The sequence below is a fragment of the Paramisgurnus dabryanus genome, chromosome 3 (genome assembly GCF_030506205.2).
Source record: "Paramisgurnus dabryanus chromosome 3, PD_genome_1.1, whole genome shotgun sequence".
NCBI lineage: Eukaryota > Metazoa > Chordata > Actinopteri > Cypriniformes > Cobitidae > Paramisgurnus > Paramisgurnus dabryanus.
Window position 1 is genome coordinate 3,457,629 of NC_133339.1, and position 22,920 is coordinate 3,480,548.

A 22,920-nucleotide genomic window follows, 5' to 3' on the forward strand; every position below is an offset into this window, starting at 1 on the left:
TCCTGCCTTAAAATCCTGCTTCCAAGGGCAGCATGCTAGAGATTTTGGACACAGCTAATAGTTGTGTTCGAGTTCATGCAGCGCTGTGCAGACCGATCGGCGAGGTTTGCCGCTTGCAGTCGAGGGAGGAGTTGAAAACGGAGCTGTCAAGTCAGACGCTTGCTTCTTGCCTTAGTGACATGTGCACCGTGTTTGCTTATTTTAATCACAAATGAAGTCAATTAGATGGTGAAATTTTTGGTAAAAGTTACAATCAGAAAGCGTTTATATTAAATATTTTAGTTGCCGTTTATACTATATTTCATCAGGCTCCAGAAACATTTTCAGCAAAGAATGGCCTTTTTCAGCTACCGTAGTTCATCAGAACAGGGTGTTCAACACATCACCGTTTTGGTTTAAAAAAAATGAGCTGGCGCTGATGACGTGTGACTATGACGTTTAGCATTAAAGTAACGCGAAAAGCGCCGACTGGCTGCGTTCAGCCTCGACCAAATGTTGCGAAAAAAAATTTAAACCAAAACGGTGATGTGTTGAACACCCTGTTCTGATGAACTACGGTAGCTGAAAAAGGCCATTCTTTGCTGAAAATGTTTCTGGAGCATGAAATTTTTTTGCAACATTTGGTCGATGCTGAACGCAGCCAGTCGGCGCTTTTCGCGTTACTTTAATGCTAAATGTCATAGTCACACGTCATCAGCGCCAGCTCAAGTCGGAAAAGATTTTGAACCTGCATGCACTGCTTCAAGCCAGCTGCCAATCGGTCGAACACACCTAATGAGTCCAGGTAATTGTGATTAGGTGTAGATGATGATGGTGAATGATGTGGTGCAGAGGATCATGGGTAGTGTAGTCCGGTGAGTGAGGGCAGATGATGGGGGATGCGTGACAGTTAGTGTGTTTAGTTGTGGAGATATTTCAAACATTTTGGAAAGAGGCAGATCATGTGTTTTATACAGCACTTACTTTGTAAAACAAAAGGTGCCGGAACGCAAAACACGTATTAGAGCAGAGGGGTGATGAGACAGGTGCAGGTCCCGGAATGGGCAAAAGAGGGTGCTGAAAACCACATACTATGTGCTCAAATACTCCCTGTTCTAAACTAATCCTTACAATACAAAATCCCACATAAACCTCATGCTTAACTGATAAACTCAGCGATTTATTTTGCAACAGGTATATTTCTACTACTTCACAGTTCACATTTACACAAAGCTTTCTATAATATTAAAAGGTAAACAAACACTTGCTTACCTTAACTAGTGTTTTAACCCTTACAAAAATGAATGTTTTAATGTTACATTTTTTTGTGGTAAAGTGTAGTAACCATTATTTTTGTGTGTGTATTGATTACTATTAGCAAAACCATGGCTAATTTGGCACCGTTTAACCTTGAACTAAGCTTCATTCCCAAATACTGCACCAGTCGCCATATGTCCCAACCTCCTCACCCCCTCCCCAAAATCTGAACTGCAAACCAGGCATACCCTACCTTGCTGTTAATCCTGGCTGGCTTGTGCCATGGCAGCCTCCTGCTTGTTAACAGTGCCGGTAGTTTGGAAGTTTTAGCGGTTAGACTAATTTTGTCAGCGAAGGCGCATACATGACTAGTTTACGCATCGCTTTTTACGTCCGAATCCCACTTACATATAAATATTAACTAATAAACTACGTAAAATGTCCTTGAAAATGTGCATAATATATATTTAATTTAGAATATATATAATATAGTATATTGTGTTTTTGTTGTTTTTATACCAAGTGAGGTGGCGAATTCTCGCAAATAGTTACCGGAACACAGACAGTCAAAACCAGAGAGCTCCCAGATCCTGTTCCAGCAGGATCCGGTTTTAAGCCCTGGTTTTATATAAGGAGACATTCTGAGAGGGGGGCCTGAGGACACTGCTATAGACTTATTGTTAAAACTTAACTCATTGTTCTCTAATTATTCACTGATGCTGTACCCATCATGCATTTTAAAATAACATTTAGGGTTATGTACCCCGTAGTCACATCTGTAATGGACATTACAGGTTTAAAAGGTATTTTATATGTTTAAATTTACTTTGTAAACATAGGCCTAATCTTTTATTGTATTACAATTCCTATTAATAGTCTCACTCACTATACACATCTTACTCATTCTCACCATGTGCTTTTTGAGAAAAGATGTAAAACTTAACACCACCTTTGTCTGTGGTTTCCCTTTCACCCTGTTAAGCCCACCCCCTACTTTCAGCACAAACCATGAACAAATACTAAACTATTTGATCTTTATAGACACAATTGTGATATCTTCAGCAAGAAGACACTTGGGACTTTATTAAGAATTAAGTTTATTAAAAAGAAAGAGAGATATAAAAGTTTACATATTGTGGAACTGAAATGTTATACACAAAACATATTTTTGTTTTATAAAAAATATCTTACACATGTCCCACAGCAAAGCAATGGTCTAAAAGCCATAGGTCTAATAAAGTTTTTTATTTTTATTTAAGCTATTCTTTCAGCTTTATTCTTTATCATAACACATTTCCAAAAAAAGGCCACTGGCCTTCTCCAAATATCCCTGCTATCCTGATGTAGAAAAAGCTCTATACTTAAAGGAATAGTCTACTCATTTTCAATATTAAAATATGTTATTACCTTAACTAAGAACTGTTGAATCATCCCTCTATCATCTGTGTGTGTGCACGTAAGCGCTGGATCTGCGACGCTACGATAGCATTTAGCTTAGCCCCATTCATTCAATGCTGCCATTTAGAGAAAAAGTTAGAAGTGACCAAACACATCAACGTTTTTCCTATTTAAGACGAGTAGTTATACGAGCAAGTTTGGTGGTACAAAATAAAACATAGCGCTTTTCTAAGCGGATTTAAAAGAGTAACTATATTTTATGGCGTAATAGCACTTTTGGGAGTACTTCGACTCGCCTGAAAAGTCTGCTCCCCTTCTCACCCTCTTAATGGGAGAGGGAGGGTGTTACTGCGCCGAGTCGAAGTACTCCCAAAAGTGCTATTACGCCATAAAATATAGTTACTCTTTTAAATCCGCTTAGAAAAGCGCTATGTTTTATTTTGTTCCACCAAACTTGCTCGTATAACTACTCGTCTTAAATAGGAAAAACGTTGATGTGTTTGGTCACTTCTAACTTTATCTCTAAATGGTACCATTGAATGAATGGGGCTAAGCTAAATGCTATCGTAGCGTCGCAGCAGGCTCCAGCGCTTACGTGCACACACACAGATGATAGAGGGATGATTCAACAGTTCTTAGTTAAGGTAAAAACATATTTTAATATTGAAAATGAGTAGACTATTCCTTTAAGCAATATTGCTTGAGTAGGAGTGTAATATAGCTCTATATCATCACGGCTATGATTAGGCCAGAGGCACGAGGCCACGGGCTGGAGACTCAGAGAGCGATATTGCTTTTATACAACAGTTCGACTGCACAAGTTTGAAAGATGAAAACTAGAAAACAACAACGGAGTGATTTTAAAAGGCCTCTTCTGTGAGGAGCTAATTTCTTCCGCCACGCCCTTGAAGCTCAGAATGACAGGTAACCCTTATGGCCATTTGTTTCTATGTGAGAACTCAATAGATAACAATAGCCGTTTCTCAATATTACTGCTCATTGGTAACAAAGTGTAGTTATAAGATTAGTTCAGTCGAGAATATATATGTATAATATTTAAATGTGCAATCGATTAGTAAAGATAGCACCTATTAAAAATTTGCTTAGAAAATATCGGAGTGTGAATTCCAGTGCGACCAGCGGGTGCCGTGTTTGCATACGCCGTGGACCACAGCCTCATCTTGGAAACTCCTATTTGACGCTGGTTCTGAGGTATCCGATGGTCAAAAATTTGATTTTATTGATGTCACGGAGTGACTTTTGAGTGGCAGAACCAAAAAGTGGTGAAGATTAGTTCCGCCCCGACAACGGTCCCTGAAACACCAGTCACTTCAGGGAACTCCAGGCAACCCAAATTTGGGTGTTATGGACAACAGGTGTGCAGATGAGTGTGGCCATTAATGATTGGGCAATTCAATGAAGAGGAGGCACATAAATAGGGCATTGGAAAAACAGGAAGTTGAAGTTGATTCCAGCAGATTCTGTTTGTGAGACGGAGCGTTTGGGGCGATTGGAGAAACAGATGTGTTGTGGATAGTTTGGATTGGGCGAAGAGAAACTGAGGATTTGGCGTGAACAGATACCGGGCTGAGTATAAATCACTACCTTTATGAAAGTGTCATGTTGATATGTGTTACTTGCTTGGAAGAGATTGTAAGCAGTGAAGACTTATTGGAAGTACTGTGAAGGAGGCCGGCACGAAGAGTATTGTACTGTGGGCCATGTCTACATCGGATATCTGCAAGGAAGAGGAAAAGATCTCATGTCAACGTAATTGTGAGTACACCGAATTGTCATGGTGTCAGTGTTTACCTTGAATTGTGGAATATCAGTGTGCCTCGTGTGAGTTGTGATTAGTGTGCAAGCGGCCCCACCGTGGAAAGGACTGGTGTACGTTGCATTGTTGTGGCTGTGACGCTTTCATCTGGCCATCCGCTGCATCGGTGCCCCCAATTACCCAGGACGAATCCCCGGTCCAACGTGGTTCTGAACTTAATTCACTGTGAGCGTGTGGAGTGCAGTGGGTGATTTCCTTTGATGTGTGTGTGTACACTTGGAAATTGCAGTGTCGTGCTGTGTCCATGTTGTCAGCAATCACCGCTTAGGCCGGGAAAGAAACCCTGTTGGAGAGAACGAGTACTGGTGCTGGTGGACGGCCACTTTCTATTATACGCCGCTTGTGACATCCTGCTCCCTTTTTCCCACCCGGTGGTGGTGAAGCAACAGAAACAAGTAAGGAACTGTGTGTGAATAGTGTGGGGAACCTCAACGGAGGAAAGTAGTGGCTGTTGTATGGAAAACTAGCTGTTTTGTCTCTGTGTATGATTACCTGTCTGTGGAGTGATTTCAGAGGCCCGCCCCTGTCTAGATCTCTTGTCTTGTCAGTTGGAAGAGAGGAGAGGGAAGCGTTTGACCTGTTCCTGTGCTACATACTTGGCACGACAACCAACCTGAACTTACCCATTGTGGTGACACCAGCTGAGGCCACGTTAGGCCCAACGAGTGAACACCGCAACAACTAAATGGGTGTGTCCGAACCCACTTTTGCTAATTTAACGACGGGAAAAATGGTTTGTGAGCCGAGCGCATGGTCGAAAAGGGTTGGTCCTTTTTTTTATGAGTAATGGGAGTATATTGGGAGTATATAGCGCTTTTCACAATTAGTAACTGTTTCAAAGCAGCTTTACATTAATAGAAGCAGGGGGAAACACAGAAAAATCGATAGGCAACATACGTATCAAAATACAGCAGTTGAGATTAAACTGAACGAGCAAGCGTAGAAATATGTAACGTAGGCTGACTCTCAGGGGTGGAAAAAAACCCTAGGAGAGGTGATTAGTAATATTTGAAAATGTATGCGATATTTAACTGGTACCCAGTATAAAGATGCCATAATTGGGCTTATGTGATCATACCTCTTAGAACGAGTAAGCACTCTTGCAGTGGTGTTTTTGCACTAGCTGAAACCTGTTTACCTGATTTGCATGGCATCCCCCAAGGTAGGAGTTACAAAAGTCTATTCTTGAGGTCATTAAAGCGTGAATAAGCTTCTCTGCATCTGATGCAGACAGCATATGGTGTATTTTTTAGATATTTCTAAGATGGAAGAAAGCTGTCATGATGTTCATGATGGAAAATCATGAATGTAAAAGTTTAGATATGCAGTTGTCCAACAAAAAAAAGTATTAATGTTCCTTTTCCATGAACTTTATAAAACAGCCTTCAGATATCTAATCTAAACCCTTTGACCTTTGTAAAGATATACAGTAAACAGTTTTTAAACAAAAAACACATTAGGTCCGCCCACGTGGAGCAGTCAGCTTAACAGGTTTGGATGTGGATAGCACCCTCTTATCATGCATTTTGACACTTTACTCCTACAAAGTTATATTTGGGTTAAACTCACAAACCTATCAACATTTAGCCTACATTACACATTATCACCTTTTTGAGTTGCACTGTTAAATATTTGCTTCTTGATAGTAGGCCTATTTCTGATTTTAAACATGTTTTTGAAACAATACTTGAAATGCTTTTATCTACATAGTAGGTTGTTGTCCTGGTGTGTTAAACAAGATGACCACCAACTGAAGCAAACTACAATAACTTGCTATTCATTTACTTTTTGCACAATAGGTGACAGAGTCACAAAATACCTTTTTGCAGGGGGCAACATTTTTATCTTCTTAAACTGATTTTGCAGATGCATTTATCATCACAATTTTTATGTCCTATTTTAACATGTCCTTGGTTCTTTTTTTCCCTATTTATTCCTCATGTTTCTTCATGTGTGAGACCATTGCTCATTCAATGCATTCCTACTGACCTCTGCCTTGCCTTGTACCTGCTTGTCTTATTCGCTGGCTACATCTATAATGAAATGTGTAACTAAGTGTGCGTGTGTGTTCCTCATAAAGGGGGTGCCTCTGTATCTGCTTAAATATCACAGTTTAACAATATTTCCAAACTATTTCACATATCTGATATTTAGGCTAATATTGGTTACATGCGAATAGCATAAAAATAGGACTGGATAGTATGAATTGTACTAGTAATGGCCTTCCATGATTGTGATTTAGATGGACAATTTATCTTTCCTAAAAAACTAAAGCCATGTAATTTCTGAAAAAAGGGGTTTTGAAAGTATTGTCTGACTACACTCTGAGCTTAATGTCTCTCACAATTGATCTCTGTAACATTGAGAAGATGTACTAATATCTTGTGAAAGGCTTGCTGCTTAATGTCTTTAATCATTAATATTCAGATTTTTTTTTTCAGTTCAATATTGTCTTAAAGTTCGAACAAAGTTTGCTCCTATTATGATGCAAAAGCAACACAATCTATCTGTATCAACAACATTTGAAGCGTGTTACATATCGTTTTATATTTTTACATCTCACTTCGTGTTAGGTCTACAGATTTTTCTCACACCTTATGTTACTTTTGTTTTTAGAGTAGTATAAGAACATATACTGTATGCAGGTCTCCGTCGCATTGCTCGTACAAGTCTGTTCTCACCTGTTAATCTGTAAACCCTGCTGAAAAAACCCAGCATCAAACCAGCATGGACCATAATAGGAATTATGCTGGTCTATGCTGGTTTGATGCTGGTTTAGCTGGTGGTCCACAGCATACCAGCACCAAAACACAACATATGCTGGTCTTGCTGGTATGACCAGCATGGGATGCTGGTGCTAATGCTGGTTTGGTGCTGGTTTAGCTGCTATTCACTAGCAAACCAGCACCAAAACACAACATCTTGCTGGTATGCTGTTTTTTTCAGCAGGGAAGAAAAAAATCTGTAAAGTTGATCAACACAAATGTTGGAGGAAGGACATTTGTCATCTCCAATTTGTGTAGCCAGACCTTCAGTACTTCAGGAATCCATGGCAGCTTTTTTGGTCAATGCTGCCCATGAGGCCGTTTGACTGACATGTCAAACAATCATTCACAGTTTGTTTCGCCTATAATAATACTCCTCCCAAATTCCGTTGGCAAACAAGTCAAAATATCTCTTTTTGACTCCATTAACTCCATCAAGCAAAACTCCTGTCGTGAACTTTGCATATTTTTGAGAACCAATGTTTAGCTGATATCATGATAACTGCTCATTATTAGCCACATAAACACAACTGCTTCTCTTCCTCAATCGAACATCAGCTTTGTTTCCTGGGGGACCGAAAATAATCATGATACTCGCATCTCCCAGAAATCAACAAATCAGAAGATGACATTCGACATTCCTGAAATGTTTCCAGTTAAGTGTGCCATATACATTAGGATACATGGGTGTGACGTCTGAGGCTGAGACTACAACTTACCTGACAAATAAAATTACATTTGCTTATTGACTCTTGTTGTGTTGACTTCTTCAGTCACTTTTATTCTGTTTAGTAAAGAAAAAGCTAATTTCACCTTTGCTGTAGTGATAGTATTTCAATTCTCCTAATGTCTCTTTGTGTTATTTTGTTAAGTTAATTATTCATTCATTTTTTGTCAGTGATCGTTCCTGACACAAAGCTGGCAAACCGCAGACAGAAACTGTTGCTCAGTCATGCTTTTGTGGTAAACTAGATCATTGTGTCAGGTAGCTCAGAACAGATGTGGTCTCTGATCAATACCTAAAAAAACACACTGAAGATGTGTCATTAAAGCACATAATTTTATCTTGCATTGGTATGGGCACGATGGTGGATGTTTTAAAGCATGAGGGAAACTTGTAGATGGAGAAATGACAATAAACCAAACCAAATGTCATGTGACATTTGAGAGCTCTGATTGGTTGATGTCACATAAAGTCCTAAACATATGACAGTACATACTCATCTTTTATAATTTAATTAAACATTTAAGATTTAAATATTATTTGCATAAATGTTGTGTCAGAGGACACTAATATGGTGAATGGTTAAGGCCGATGGTGTGGAGTCAGATGGTGTGGCTATGATCTCTAACACCAGGGGTTAAAAGAGCCATGATACCCAGATAACCATGAGCCTTGCAGTAAACTAATACTGACATCATTCAGATCTCACTGATTTAGTAATGGAATATCCAGTAATTTGGTGAAAAGGCTATGGGAAGTTGGAAAAAGAACAGATGAAAGATGTTTACATTTTTTAAATATTTTAACAGCTCTAAACACCTTTGCCTTTTTTGGTCAATGTGTGATTTTTCCACCTCACTTTACTGTTAGTGTATTTTTTTATCACACTGTGAACAACATTCACACCATACTCATCATGATACCTGGCATAGCCTACTCATTTTCACCATTTCATTTGTGGTTTAACTTTCACATCTTGTTAATGTGGCTGTGAATTCCACCAAGAAAGAGTTTTCAAAGTTTAACAAAATTCAACATCAAGGTGGGTTAAGCAGATTCTCAGAATGCAGCTGGATTGACAAAGGACCTCAGAGACGTGAGACGTGATCTTTGTTCTGATGAACATTGTTGTGTTTGTGGGGATCCTGCCAGATTCTTGTTTGGTATTTCTGTATGGCAGGGTCCCGACAGTACAATGTTCTGTGTGAGTACACATGGCTTTTTATTGTTTGAATCTTGCCACGTGTTTCCAGTGTCTCGTCACTTTTTCCGCGGTCCCTTGCGTGTGATTATTTTTCCAGGTGTAGGCCTATGTAATTTACTTTGTCCTATTTAAGAGTCCTGTGTTTGTCACTCATTATGGGTTCGTCCTGCGTGTTGTGCCGTGGTCCTGTCTTGAGTCTCTGTACTGATCATCAGTGAGTTTCAGTCATATATTATGTCCATTTTGATTATTTGTCCACTTAATTGTTATCCTGTTTGTCACGCCCGGAAACAGTAATCAGGACACATACGCAGGGTTCACATAAAAGGATAACATTTAATATAAATAACATAGAAAACAAACACGGGAACCAAACAACGGGCATAATAAATAAACAGGAACAGACAGGATGGAGACAAATGGCGACAATGATCCGGCAAGTGAGTATAGCACAAACAGGGGTATAAATACAGACAGACTAACAATGCACAGGTGTGATGAGGAAGGTAATTAATCAATGAATGTCCAGGTGACGGTAATCGGAACAGACACAAAACATGACACGGATTTAACCGTGACAGTTTGTTGCCCCCTCGTGGGTTTTTTTCTTTCCCTTTTGTTAATAAATCGTCATTTGTATTTCGTGTCTGCATTTGGGTTCTCCTCCCTTGCAAATTCCTGACAGTTTTCTACTTTTTAGCATGAGTCAGTGCACACATACACCAGCTCTCAGGGTCTAAACGCCTACTCCACTATGTCCCAACTCTGCCCCCTAGTGCCCAATTATGCAGTTTCACCACATAGATTATTACACAAACACAAGGAAGATATTTTGAGAAATGTTTGTAACCAAACTGATCATGAGCCCCATTTACTTCCAGGAAAAAGAATGCTAAGTGAATGGAGCTCATGAACGGTTTGGTTATAAATATTTTGCTAGGACATGGATCCACAAAAAAAAAATTTCCTGCTCTACATATATGCATTTTAAGACAGCAGAAGACCAAAGAATCAAATAACTATAGATTTGAAATCATGCAGTAAATTAAACCAAAAAGCAAATATACAGTGCCCTCCATTGGGACAGTAAAGGCAAAAGAATGTCTGATTATTACAAGGTAAAAAGTGAGACAAAGTACAGAATGTCACATTTTGTTTTTCACCTTTTTAACAAAACTACACATTTTACAAACTCAATAAAACAACACATTTGGATTATTTTATCTGTGAACATAGTGAAACAATTGTCTGACAAATGTAATGAACAGTGAAAAAGTGATGTACTGTGTCTTGATCAAGGGGCAACCTTCTGATCTCTCAGATAAGCCAACACGGAAGTGACTTAAACTTACAGTCGCCATCATGTTTCTGCCTCTCTGAGGTCTTTTGCCGATCCCGCTTCCCATTTGCTTATGTATTTTAACGAATACAATGTTACAGATCCTTAAATTCTTGCCTGGCTGCCAAACCTCTCTTCACACCATGCTCACTATCTCCACTTGTTATTTGTTTCAGAGGCCAGTTTCGCCACTAGCCAGGCCGTTATAGACCAGAAGTTAGCTTCAGGCCAGGCGCGTAACAGTATCAACGTGCATGTGCCAAATCAATCTGTTTATCATCATCAAATGATAAATATATAAATTATGCATACACACTGAAACTGTGTCCAGTGATAAACTGTGGCAAGTGGACTTGCCTTGCTTACAAAAAAAAAACATTGAGACCGCATTTGGGTTAGCCCAAGCAGGGCCCACATTAGTTTTGACAAGAGTGTGGGTAGATTTAGCCAGATGGGACCAATTAAAACTATAGATACCTAATGGAATGAATCATAAACTATTGCTGTTGTTGTTGAATGGTAGTCATATTGCGAGTGACAGTTTAAAAACAACTATACTGTATATATGACATAAACTACTTATTAGTTAATGTTTATTATAGTCCTTAATGTGTTTGCATGTACTTTTGTTAAGCAAATAATTTCCTAAGCTCATGTCTCCCTCTAGTGTGTAAGAAGTGATATTATATTTATATTTTTCATAAATGAATATTTTTCATAAAATTAAAACAATACTTAATAAATGTAATTGTTTTATGTGTTTATCATAATTTGTTCAAATAACTTACATGAGAAAGATGCTGCTGACTGTCAATGTGCCGCCATTAAAACTCAAACAAGTCAAATAAAAATTGCTGTTTAAAAGAACTCACACCAGGGGCCGTATTCACAAAGCATTTTATCTTACCACTAAGAGTACTCCTAAATCGCACTAAAAGATTTTAGCTAAGAGTTTTCTCTTAAAAGTTATTCACAACGCCTTTCAGACCTACTTTTAGTAAGGAAAAATGATAACTCCTAAACTAAGAGTGAGTCTTCGTTGCTACGGATGACGTCAGTTCTCATGCACGAGCTGCCTCGCAATGACCACGGTGATTGGTTGTTAGATGACAGCTGTCATGCGGAACATAACACAGACGCACCAAATCATGGAATTACAACATTGAAATATGTCTGTGTCCTACACAAAATAATAATAGTAATGCCATCAAAATGCATATATTAAAGAAAAGTCGTGAATGAAATTAAATTAAATCAAGGTAGCCTAATACCCAAATGAAAACCGTCAATTGCCTAATAATAAAAAACGACATTACATTAACACTTGCTTGATTAATTGACATCCTATTAGCCTAAATAGACTACTTAAAGCAAGTAAATGTTGCCCATATTGAAGAATCCTAATGTAATAAATAAATGACGGTGGATTATGAACTCGCCAAAACGGAAAAGAAAGCCCAACTGGATGCAGGATCAGTTACTGCTGCTGTTCCAGTTGGTGCTGGAAAAAAGAAACGTAATAAAAGGGAAATTCGGCACTGATATATCAAGCAAAACTAAGCGTGAGACATGCGAGAAAGTGATGCGCGGGTCAATGTACAAAACAACCGGCACCCGACCAACGTTTTCAACTAACCCGCCCGCAAGTCGGACCGCAAAAAATCCGCGGGTGACCTCAGGCATCCGCTCATTTCGGATCAACCCGCGCATTACTGACGGGAGAGGATTTGTTGCAGATCAATGCAGCATTCCCGTGTTGCGGACCCCGGACGACTGCGAGAGGCGGTGGTATGCATTACAATCGCAGTAGAGGGTTGAGATTGCAGTCTTTAAACAGATATGCCTATAATATTAAATATTTAATTTCATTATTGTTTCATGTAATTCTAAAAAACTTTCTGCTTGCCATGAATGTAATGAATTATAAAACAAATGTCATAAACAATATGCTTACATTAAAGTGTGCTTTTAAGTATGTGCAATGCTTTTGAGTTGGTGAAACTGTCCATGTTAAGGAGGATCAGCACCTAAGACATTTTAAGATCCTTTGTGAATAGGTCTTAGTGAGTTAGGAGTCCTCTCGACTTCTTTTAAGCTGTCCCAGACTTAGGTGCTACTTTTAGGGCTAAAATGCTTTGTGAATTACTCTTAGTGAAAAAAATTAGGAGTCCTAAATTTAGGAGTGACACGCCCAGTATTTTTAGGAGTTGCTCCTAAATTCGCCAGTTAGGAGCTACTTTTAGCCTTAAAATTCTTTGTGAATACGGCCCCAGGACAGTTGTGACATTTTAAACCATCACCTGAAAAGGTTGTAAAAACGAAAACTTGGTCTATTTCATGTACAAACACACACGACTGACTTTCCCACTGTACAGGTACTGATCATGCCTCTGTGCTTTTATATTTGCCCACCGAAGACATGTCACCGCTGAAAAACAAAACAACATTTTCGAAAAATCTTCATATATATATATATATCAGGGGCCGTATTCACAAAGAATTTTAAGGCTAAAAGTAGCTCCTAACTGGCGAATTTAGGAGCAACTCCTAAAAATACTGGGTGTGTCACTCCTAAATTTAGGACTCCTAATTTTTTTCACTAAGAGTAATTCACAAAGCATTTTAGCCCTAAAAGTAGCACCTAAGTCTGGGACAGCTTAAAAGAAGTCGAGAGGACTCCTAACTCACTAAGACCTATTCACAAAGGATCTTAAAATGTCTTAGGTGCTGATCCTCCTTAACATGGACAGTTTCACCAACTCAAAAGCATTGCACATACTTAAAAGCACACTTTAATGTAAGCATATTGTTTTTAACATTTGTTTCATAATTCATTAAATTCATGGCAAGTAGGTAGTTTTTTATAATTACATGAAAAAATAATGAAATTAAATATTTAATATTATAGGCATACCTGTTGCCATGCTAGTCTGTTTAAAGGCTGAAATCTCAACCCTCTACTGCGATTGTAATGCATACCACCGCCTCTCGCAGTCGTCCGGGGTCCGCGACACAAGCGGGAATGCTGCATTGATCTGCAACAAATCCTCTCCCATCAGTAATGCGCGGGTTGATCCGAAATGAGCGGATGCCTGAGGTCACCCGCGGATTTTTTGCGGTCCGACTTGCGGGCGGGTTAGTTGAAAACGTTGGTCGGGTGCCGGTTGTTTTGTACATTGACCCGCGCATCATTGTCTCGCATGTCTCACGCTTAGTTTTGCTTGATATATCAGTGCCGAATTTCCCTTTTATTACGTTTCTTTTTTCCAGCACCAACTGGAACAGCAGCAGTATCTGATCCTGCATCCAGTTGGGCTTTTCTTTTCCGGTTTGGCGAGTTCATAATCCACCGTCATTTATTTATTACATTAGGATTTTTCAATATGGGCAACATTTACTTGCTTTAAGTAGTCTATTTAGGCTAATAGGATGTCAATTAATCAAGCAAGTGTTAATGTAATGTCGTTTTTTATTATTAGGCAATTGGCGGTTTTCATTTGGGTATTAGGCTACCTTGATTTAATTTAATTTCATTCACGACTTTTCTTTAATATATGCATTTTGATGGCATTAATATTATTATTTTGTGTAGGACACAGACATATTTCAATGTTGTAATTCCATGATTTGGTGCGTCTGTGTTATGTTACGCATGACAGCTGTCATCTAACAACCAATCACCGTGGTCATTGCGAGGCAGCTCGTGCATGAGAACTGACGTCATCCGTAGCAACGAAGACTCACTCTTAGTTTAGGAGTTATCATTTTTCCTTACTAAAAGTAGGTCTGAAAGGCGTTGTGAATAACTTTTAAGAGAAAACTCTTAGCTAAAATCTTTTAGTGCGATTTAGGAGTACTCTTAGTGGTAAGATAAAATGCTTTGTGAATACGGCCCCAGGACACTTCTTCCACTGGGTTATACATGGGCAGGTGTAAATATATACCATAACTGTTTTAATCATGTTTTAAATCAATGCCAGTAACATCTTTTTCCAAGGCATGTTTATAAATAGTGCTGCCTCACGATTAGTTTGCAGAATAAAGATTTTGTTTACATAATATATGTGTGTGTACTGTGTTTAATAATTATGTATATATACTTGTGGGCAAGCTCAGTCTATACATACACTTAATAACTTTACATTGATTAACCCCATCTTAATTAGAGAAATAATACAGAAATCAAACTCTTCCTCATGCCGGCTGGATCCCGCACCAACAATCCTTCTGAAGCACTGCACCGCTGTCATTTCTGCTCCTATCTCACATCTTGTGAAATGTCTTTTCTCTCTCCCTTTGTTCCAGTTTCACTAAAGAAGCCTGCAGTTACTCCTATTCTTAAAAACAAACAAATCTGGCCCCATTTGAGTTGACTAATTATCCGCCCATTTCCAACTTACCATACGTCTCAAAATTTTTGGAAAAGGTTGTTGCCACTCAACTGGTGACATATCTGTCTCTCAATGATAGTTTTACTTTATTTCAGTCTGGTTTCCTCAACCTCAGCTCAGTTTTTAATACTGTCTGTCATAAACTCTTACTGAAGCACCTCTCAGAGATTGGTATCTCAGGAGCTGCGCTATCCTGGTTTTCCTACTATTGGACAGACAGAACATTTTATATCAACATGCACAATTATAAATCTCCCACTGTCATCTTAAAGCAAGGTGTTCCACAAGGATCAGTTCTCGGCCCATTACTGTTTTTATTTACATTTTGCCGCTCTGACAAATTATTCGCCACCATGGAATATCACTGTTATGCCAACGATATTCAGATATATACCGCTTGTCAACCAGACTCTATTCAACAGACTACATCACTATCCTCATGTATTAATAAATTAAAGACCTGGCTGAACTGCAACTTTCTCAGTTATGAATCTAATTAAGACAGAAATCTTAATTACTGGTCCACCATCTCTAACAAAAAACATAACTAAGACTTTGAAGACCTTGAAACTAAATACATTTTTCCAGCTGCCACTGTCAAAAACTTGGGTATCACCCTTGACTCTTCACTGACCTTCGACTATATTAGTCAACTCTGTAAAACTTTTTCAACTCTGCCGCATTGCCAAGCTCCGTTCCTGTGTTAGCCCAAAAGACGCTGAATCTTTGGTACATGCGTTCACCACATCTCTTCTCGACTACTGTAATGCTCTTTTTTCTGGACTACCAGCACACTCTATCTGACGTTTGCAATATATTCAAAACTCTGCCGCAAGATTGCTAACTTACACTAAACGTTCTGCTCATATCACTCCAATTCTCTTCGACCTCCACTGGCTACCCTTGTCTTCTCGTATTACTTACAATATACTCCTGCTTACCTTTAAGTCACTCAATGGTCTTGCTCCTTCCTATCTCTCTGACTTACTTTCTCCTTATATTCCCCCTCGAACCTTCCGATCTTCTGACTGTGAACTCCTCTGTGAGTCAAGATTTCACCATCTGTGGGTGGTAGGTCTTTCTCAGTTATACAGTAGCCCCTAAGCTAAGGAACTCTCTCCCCCTGTCTCTGAGGACAACAACAACACTGCATGAAATTAAGTCTAAACTCAAAACCCATTTGTTTAATAAATACTATCTGTCATGACATGTTTTTCTTAATCAGTTTCCTTACACTCCATTAGTCTGTTGCATCAGACCTTTGCTTCAGCTGCAGATCTTCCATGCTGTCTTGTTTTGATCCTGCTTGTTTTTTGTTTCTGTTTTATGTCATTTTTGGTTATTGTTTCTGTTTACTACACTTGCAATGTGAAACGCAACCGTGATCGCTTGGACTGGGCAATTGTCCATTGTCCGTTTCTGTATGTATTATTTGTTTGCTCTTTATTGTTATTGTGAAGCATCCTTGAGCTTGGGAAAGGCACTTTGTAAATTAAACATGTTATTATTATTATTATTATTTATTATTATTATTATTATTATTTATTATTATTATTTATTATTATTATTATATAAAAACACACACATACATGTATAATTTTAAGAAAAAAAATATATTTATATAATAAATATTTATATTTATATATAATATAAATTATATATGATTATTCTGCAAATGATTAGTCGCGACAGCACTTTTTATAAAAGATGCTTAACATCTTAATTTATATTAAGATGGTCATAATCATATGACCTAGTCCTGGCTTTAGCTAAGCCTTGTCTGTGAAACCAAGCCAATATGTGTTAATTAACAGGCATGAAACTAATAAGAAAATAAAGGACCAAATGTAGGTGTTTTCAGCAACATCTCTGGTATCCCCAGAATGTGTTGGTAAAGTTTCAGCTTAAATTACACCACAGATCTTTTATTATACGATGTTGAACATTGCCATTTGTGGCTGCAATGAAAAACGTTTTTGTGTGCGTCTCTTTAAATGCAAAGAAAGTTTCTGCTCCCCTCCCCATATGCAAAGTAGGTGTAGAGCGCTTACACATGTGCTTTGGACTACATCAAAACATATGTATCTGGCAGAAGGTTGAACTACGTGCTCATAAGGTGGAGTTTGTGAGCGGTTATGGTTGGAGCGTAATCAATGTGACATCACATTGATAGGGGATCCTCAACAACTTGTTTTTTGTGACTGTTGCGGTTTAAGGAGATTTTGGATGGATTTGTATAATTACTTAATCTTGTGATGTATACACAGAGATCAAATTCATAGCATTTTCCTGTTCTCTTTTGATTAACAAGACATATGTTAAAGTGTGTGAAAGTGTGATATGCTTGTCAAATATGCAACACATACTCAAAACCTGTGACCTCTGCATTTAACTCATCCAAGTGAGCAGTAAACACACACACAGCAATTTGCTCAGGGGTACCAGTTGCAACCTGAGGGCCGCAAAATTCAAATTATTAGCTGATATATCGGTGCATCTCTAATCATACAGCCTATTTAAGCGAGTCAGTCCCAACCCCTACCAGTGACTATTCATCCGGCATCCCTCCTCAAATCTCCTCCTTTATTTTGCTCATTCCTCTCTCTCTCTGTAGTCTTACCATGAGGGGTTTTGAACTTGGGGCTCGAGCCGAGCCTCGGGTTCGAGCTCCCTCTGAGGACAGCAAGCCTTATTTTACCATCATTCAATAGACTGAATGCGCAGGCGAACTTGTGAACTGTTTATTACAGTAATTAGGGATGCTTAACGATTAATCGCGATTAATCGATAGCAGAATAAAAGTTTTTGTTTACATCATATATGTGTGAACTGTGTATAATAACTATGTATATATAAATACACACACATGCATATATAATTATAAGAAAAAAATATATTTATATATTAGGTATTTATATTTATATATAATATAAATTATAAATAAATATACAAATGTATATACACATGTAATAGCAACCCTAACAGTAATAGTAAATTTTTTACATTTTCTGCAGCTGCTGATGGTATTTTGTTTGTCTCTCTCTACATTATGATTTGACAGTTGTCTTTGACAGTACAGTATCTTAACAAGTGCAGACAGAAACTGTTGCTTGTTCATTTCCTGTGATGAGGTGTTAAAGCCCATAGCAGGCCACATGAGTTAACCCAAATGAATTAACCTAATGATTTCACTTTACTCTTTAATGCTTTTTACCATTTTGTGCTTCGCAAATTATAAATAATTATTGGTTCTGGTGTATGAGAACTTTTTTTTTATTATTCCCATTTCTAAATTATTTTTGTTGTTTATTTCTCCATCTGCGCCATGAAAACGCCCCAACACAAACAGATAAAAAAAATAGTGTGATATAGAATTTAAATATAGATGTTATCTGCAGATGTTCACATTCAATAGCTTAGAGACCTTTGCCCCTCCTACTACTTTTTATTGGTATAAAACCCTTGTAGTTTCTTTCTCACTGCCACTCTTTGTTCATGCACATAAGATCTCAACATTATTTATTTAAGTACTCTGAAACTTGTTATTGGAAGAAAAATCACCTGAAGGTCTCAACATCTGAAAAGGTTTGTAACTGTAAATTTTTTTGTTGGTGAATTGATTGTTAGCAGATATGATTTGATATTCACAGTCAATGCTTGCGTTAATATGTTTGCTTATAAAAGTATAAATGTTTTAAATGGCTTTTAAGGCAAAATGTTAAATGCTTCCTTATTCCTCAACTGGAAAGTATAAGAAGCTGCGGTCTGCAGTTTTGTATCGTGCAATGATTTTGGATGTCTGTCTAACACAATGTTGTATTTTTTGTCATGCAGCTTCTTGACTGTATTATATTACTTGATCTCCATTCGTTTTGCCAATCATGATGTTGATCACTGCAGCTCTTATTCTCATTGTCACCAGTAAAGTTGTCCTGGGACAGGTAAAACTGAATTATGAGTCTGTATATTACTGTGCAATCATGATCTGAAATGATTATTTTTCATTGCTGTAGGATAACAGAGTGTCTGTTGAAGGAGAGATACATCCGTTAGATATTGCACCGGACTCAGTTGATGACCGATATGATGGCTGTACATACAAGATGGAAAACTTAGTGAGAACAAAATATCTAATCAAAGAAATCTGTGATTATAAAATATCTTACTTTGGGGAAGCTTGGTTGTATAGTACAGGACAAATCCCTGGACCAGATAAATTGAAAATGCACCATTTAGTTGCGATTTATACGTACAGTATTTCTGAGCTACATAGAAAGTTGAATCAGGATGTCAGGGCTGGTAGACAAAAATACAGAGACAAGATTTACACGTGGTATTCACTTCACTTTTTCTTGACAGAAGCGATACAGATTCTTAAGAAAACACAAAATAAATGCATAACAACTTATCGTGGTACCAAACTTACATTTGATGAGAATGTTCTGAACAAACATATTCGTTTTGGTTCATTTGCGTTTTCCTCTCTTGATCGTAAAATTGCAATGGGATTTGGAACAGAATCTTGTTTTGAAATCAAAACTTGTTATGGTGCTGATGTGTCAAAATACTCCCAGTTTCCTCATGAAAAAGAGGTGCTGATTCCCCCGTATGAAACGTTTGAAGTCACTGCTATCATGAAGAAAGATCAGAAGAAAAGTGCCTGGTGTAAAACTGTGTTCATGTTGAGGAGCTCTGGATTTAGAAGTGACTTAAACTGTGCCATGGTCTCAATTAAGCCTCAGATATATCACAATGCCAGTTTCTATGCCTGATTGGCTCTTACATACATTTCATTCATTCAATTAAATTTTTTTTATTCATTTATTTTTTATATTAAGTGTTGATGTCATTGTAATAACATTTTATAAATCAATCCTGATGTTTTTAAAGCTCAAATCCTTAATGAGCAATAACCTAAACAATCAATGTTCAAAACTGTCTCCTTATCTTCCTCTGATTCACGGTGGTACGTTTATAATAATGATTTATAAATTGAGCTGTTAGGTCCAGTTTTGCGAGAAATGTCAGTTTGACTTTACTCATGTGAAGTTTTAGCTCAAAACGATTTATTATAACATGTTAAAATTGACACTTTGTAGGTGTGAGCAAAAAAATTTTTTTCTCTCTTTCTCTCTGCACTAAATTCAATTCAATTCAATTCAATTCAATTCAATTCAATTCAATTCAATTTTATTTATATAGCGCTTTTCACAATTGTTAATTGTTGCAAAGCAGCTTTACATGAGTAGATGTAGAGGAGAACATTGAAAATCAATACATAGTATAAGAAGTAGAATATAGCGGCTAAGGATAAAAAACCGTGTAAGCGAGCATATTAATAATGTAACGTATACAGTAAAGTGCTAAGTTAAGCCAAAGTTGGCTGACTCTCCCTGGGACTAAAAAACCCCCTAGGAGAAAACCCAATGGGAAAAAATCCTAGAAGGACAAAAAACCCTAGGGAGAGATTAATATTTATATTTATAATATATAGACACGGTAGGGATAGGAAGCGTGTAAGCGGATTAAACTGGTTCAGCCGGTGGCCGTTGGTCGCGCATCGGTTGGGCGTCACGTTGAAGGACAGCCAGTTGATTAGTGGTGCGATGACCTTCACAGCAACAGGAACTGGGTCTGTTTGTCTCATTGTCCTCAGAGTCGAGGACGAGACAGGGAGACAAAAACAGAATTCTATTAGCGTAGGGGCCGTTCGCATGTAATGCAAGTGTCATACATTATAGTGGTTTAATTCAGCTCGGTTCCAGACAGGCTAACTATTGCGGCAAGAGTAAATTACCCGTATGAGGTATGTGAGTGCTTTGTTCTAGACAAAATAACTACTGCGGGAAAAGTACATTTACTGGACATTCTATGTGAATGCTTTGTTAAAGAAGAATGTCTTAAGTTTAGATTTAAATTGATCGACTGTGTCTGATACTCGAACATTATTTGGTAAATCATTCCAGAGCTTAGGGGCTAAGTAGGAAAAGGATCTACCACCTTTAGACACTTTTGATATTCTAGGGATAATTAAGTAACCCGAATTTTGTGATCGCAGTTTACGTGGTGGATTGTATTCTGATAGTAGTTCTTTTATATACGAGGGCGCTAGGCCATTTAAGGCTTTGTAGGTGATTAGTAATATTTTAAATTGTATGCGATATTTAACTGGTAGCCAGTGTAAAGATGCCAGAATTGGACTAATGTGGTCATACTTTTTAGATCGAGTAAGCACTCTTGCAGTGTTGTGGTTGGATAGTGCAGATTAAGGGGCGGTATTATTATAATAAGAGCTCCTTGTGACATCACAAGGAGAGCCACATTTTAGTGACCTAATTTTTCACGTGCTTGCAGAGAATGGTTTACCAAAACTAAGTTACAGGGTTGAATATTGCAGCTTTAAGGACCTGAATAAAATGTTTTGTGTTTTTTTTTTAGATTATATGCTGAATTAAATGCATCTTAAATTAATACATTTGTTGCATATTTTTTTGTTTTATTACATACCCAACTTTGCCATCCTGCTATGAAAACTATAATTTATTTGACTATAATTTATAATAATTTATATTTATAGCCAGCCATGTGGCCATCATTTTCTTTCCCTCAGGAAAATTAATCATGGTTTTATTAGCCTTATTAAGTTTAATTACCATGGTTTTTGGTAGGTTGATTTGTAAATCCATTTGTATAATTAAATAGTCACTTGAACCATGGATATTTGCCTGATCTCACAAATTTCCATGGTATAGTCACAGAATATTTTGCTAATTTATCCGTGTCATTGTCACTGATCTCCGTATTTTTCTGTGTACGTACCAGAGACTTTCTTTTTCTGGTCAGTTTCACGTATTGTTTACTTGATTGTTTTTCCTATTTTCTTACCATTGTCACTTGGGTTTGGGGTTAGAACGACTTTCTGTTACATAAAATGACATCCAAACTCAACTCTTACCCTAATGCCAGAAGACAATGGTTTAAAAATCAGAAAAAAGTTGTATAAACCAATAGTTAAAGTGACATCCTAACTCAAACTCCAAAACCCAAGCGACAATGGTTTAAATATAGTAAAAAACAATCGAGTAACCAATATGAGAAACTGACATTGAAAAGAAAGTCTGTGGTACAGACACGGAAAAATGTGGAAATCCGTGACAATCAATGACAACATAAATTAGCAAAATATTCTTTGACTATACCACAGAAATTTCTGAGATTCGGTTGGTAATTTGTAACTATAAAACCAAAAAGACAGATCAAATGGATTCATTGTGCCCCTGCACATATATTTATAAATAAACATTGAATTAGTTATAAATGTTATATAACCATGTAATCATCAGAAAATGTGTTTGTGTCTCGTTTTTACTATTATATTTAATGTTTTGCAATAATAAACTGCTACAGTATTTAATATTGTGTGGTGTTGCATTTTATTTCTGTATTTTTCTAAGGTTTCATTTCTACGGAAGAGGATTAGGGCCACTGGTGAAAAAATTATTTGAATTCTAACTTTTTTCTCAGAATTCTGACTTTAATCTCAGAATTCTGACTTTAATCTCAGAATTCTGACTTTATTCTCAGAATTCTGAGATTAAAGTCAGAATTCTGAGATTAAAGTCAGAATTCTGAGAATAAAGTCAGAATTCAAATTTTGAGTTTAAAGTCAGAATTCTGAGTTTAAAGTCAGAATTCTGAGTTTAAAGTCAGAATTCTGAGTTTAAAGTCAGAATTCTGACTTTATTCTCAGAATTCTGACTTTATTCTCAGAATTCTGAGATTAATGTCAGAATTCTGAGATTAAAGTCAGAATTCTGAGATTAAAGTCAGAATTCTGAGATTAAAGTCAGAATTCTGAGATTAAAGTCAGAATTCTGAGTTTAAAGTCAGAATTCTGACTTTATTCTCAGAATTCTGACTTTATTCTCAGAATTCTGAGATTAAAGTCAGAATTCTGAGATTAAAGTCAGAATTCTGAAATTAAAGTCTTTTTTTTGAATTCTGACTTTATTCTCAGAATTCTGAC

General features: G+C 37.3%; 1 protein-coding gene across 1 annotated transcript; it reads left to right on the top strand.

Moving 5' to 3' along the window:
• The first annotated feature begins 18,390 nt into the window (after nucleotides 1-18,390).
• LOC135768361 (NAD(P)(+)--arginine ADP-ribosyltransferase 2-like) lies at nucleotides 18,391-22,317 on the top strand. The gene is made up of 3 exons (XM_065277596.2): nucleotides 18,391-18,479; nucleotides 18,729-18,835; nucleotides 18,908-22,317. Exons 2-3 carry the CDS (start codon nucleotides 18,776-18,778, stop codon nucleotides 19,664-19,666), a joined length of 819 nt encoding a protein of 272 aa, XP_065133668.2. The 5' UTR covers nucleotides 18,391-18,479; nucleotides 18,729-18,775; the 3' UTR covers nucleotides 19,667-22,317.
• Nucleotides 22,318-22,920: the final 603 nt, after the last annotated feature.

Bases quoted from the DNA above. Each gene is read 5' to 3' on its own strand.
- LOC135768361 (XM_065277596.2), top strand. From the start codon at position 18,776: ATGATGTTGATCACTGCAGCTCTTATTCTCATTGTCACCAGTAAAGTT. The intron at 18,836-18,907 runs GTAAAACTGAAT...TCATTGCTGTAG, and splicing joins GTAAAGTTGTCCTGGGACAG to GATAACAGAGTGTCTGTTGA.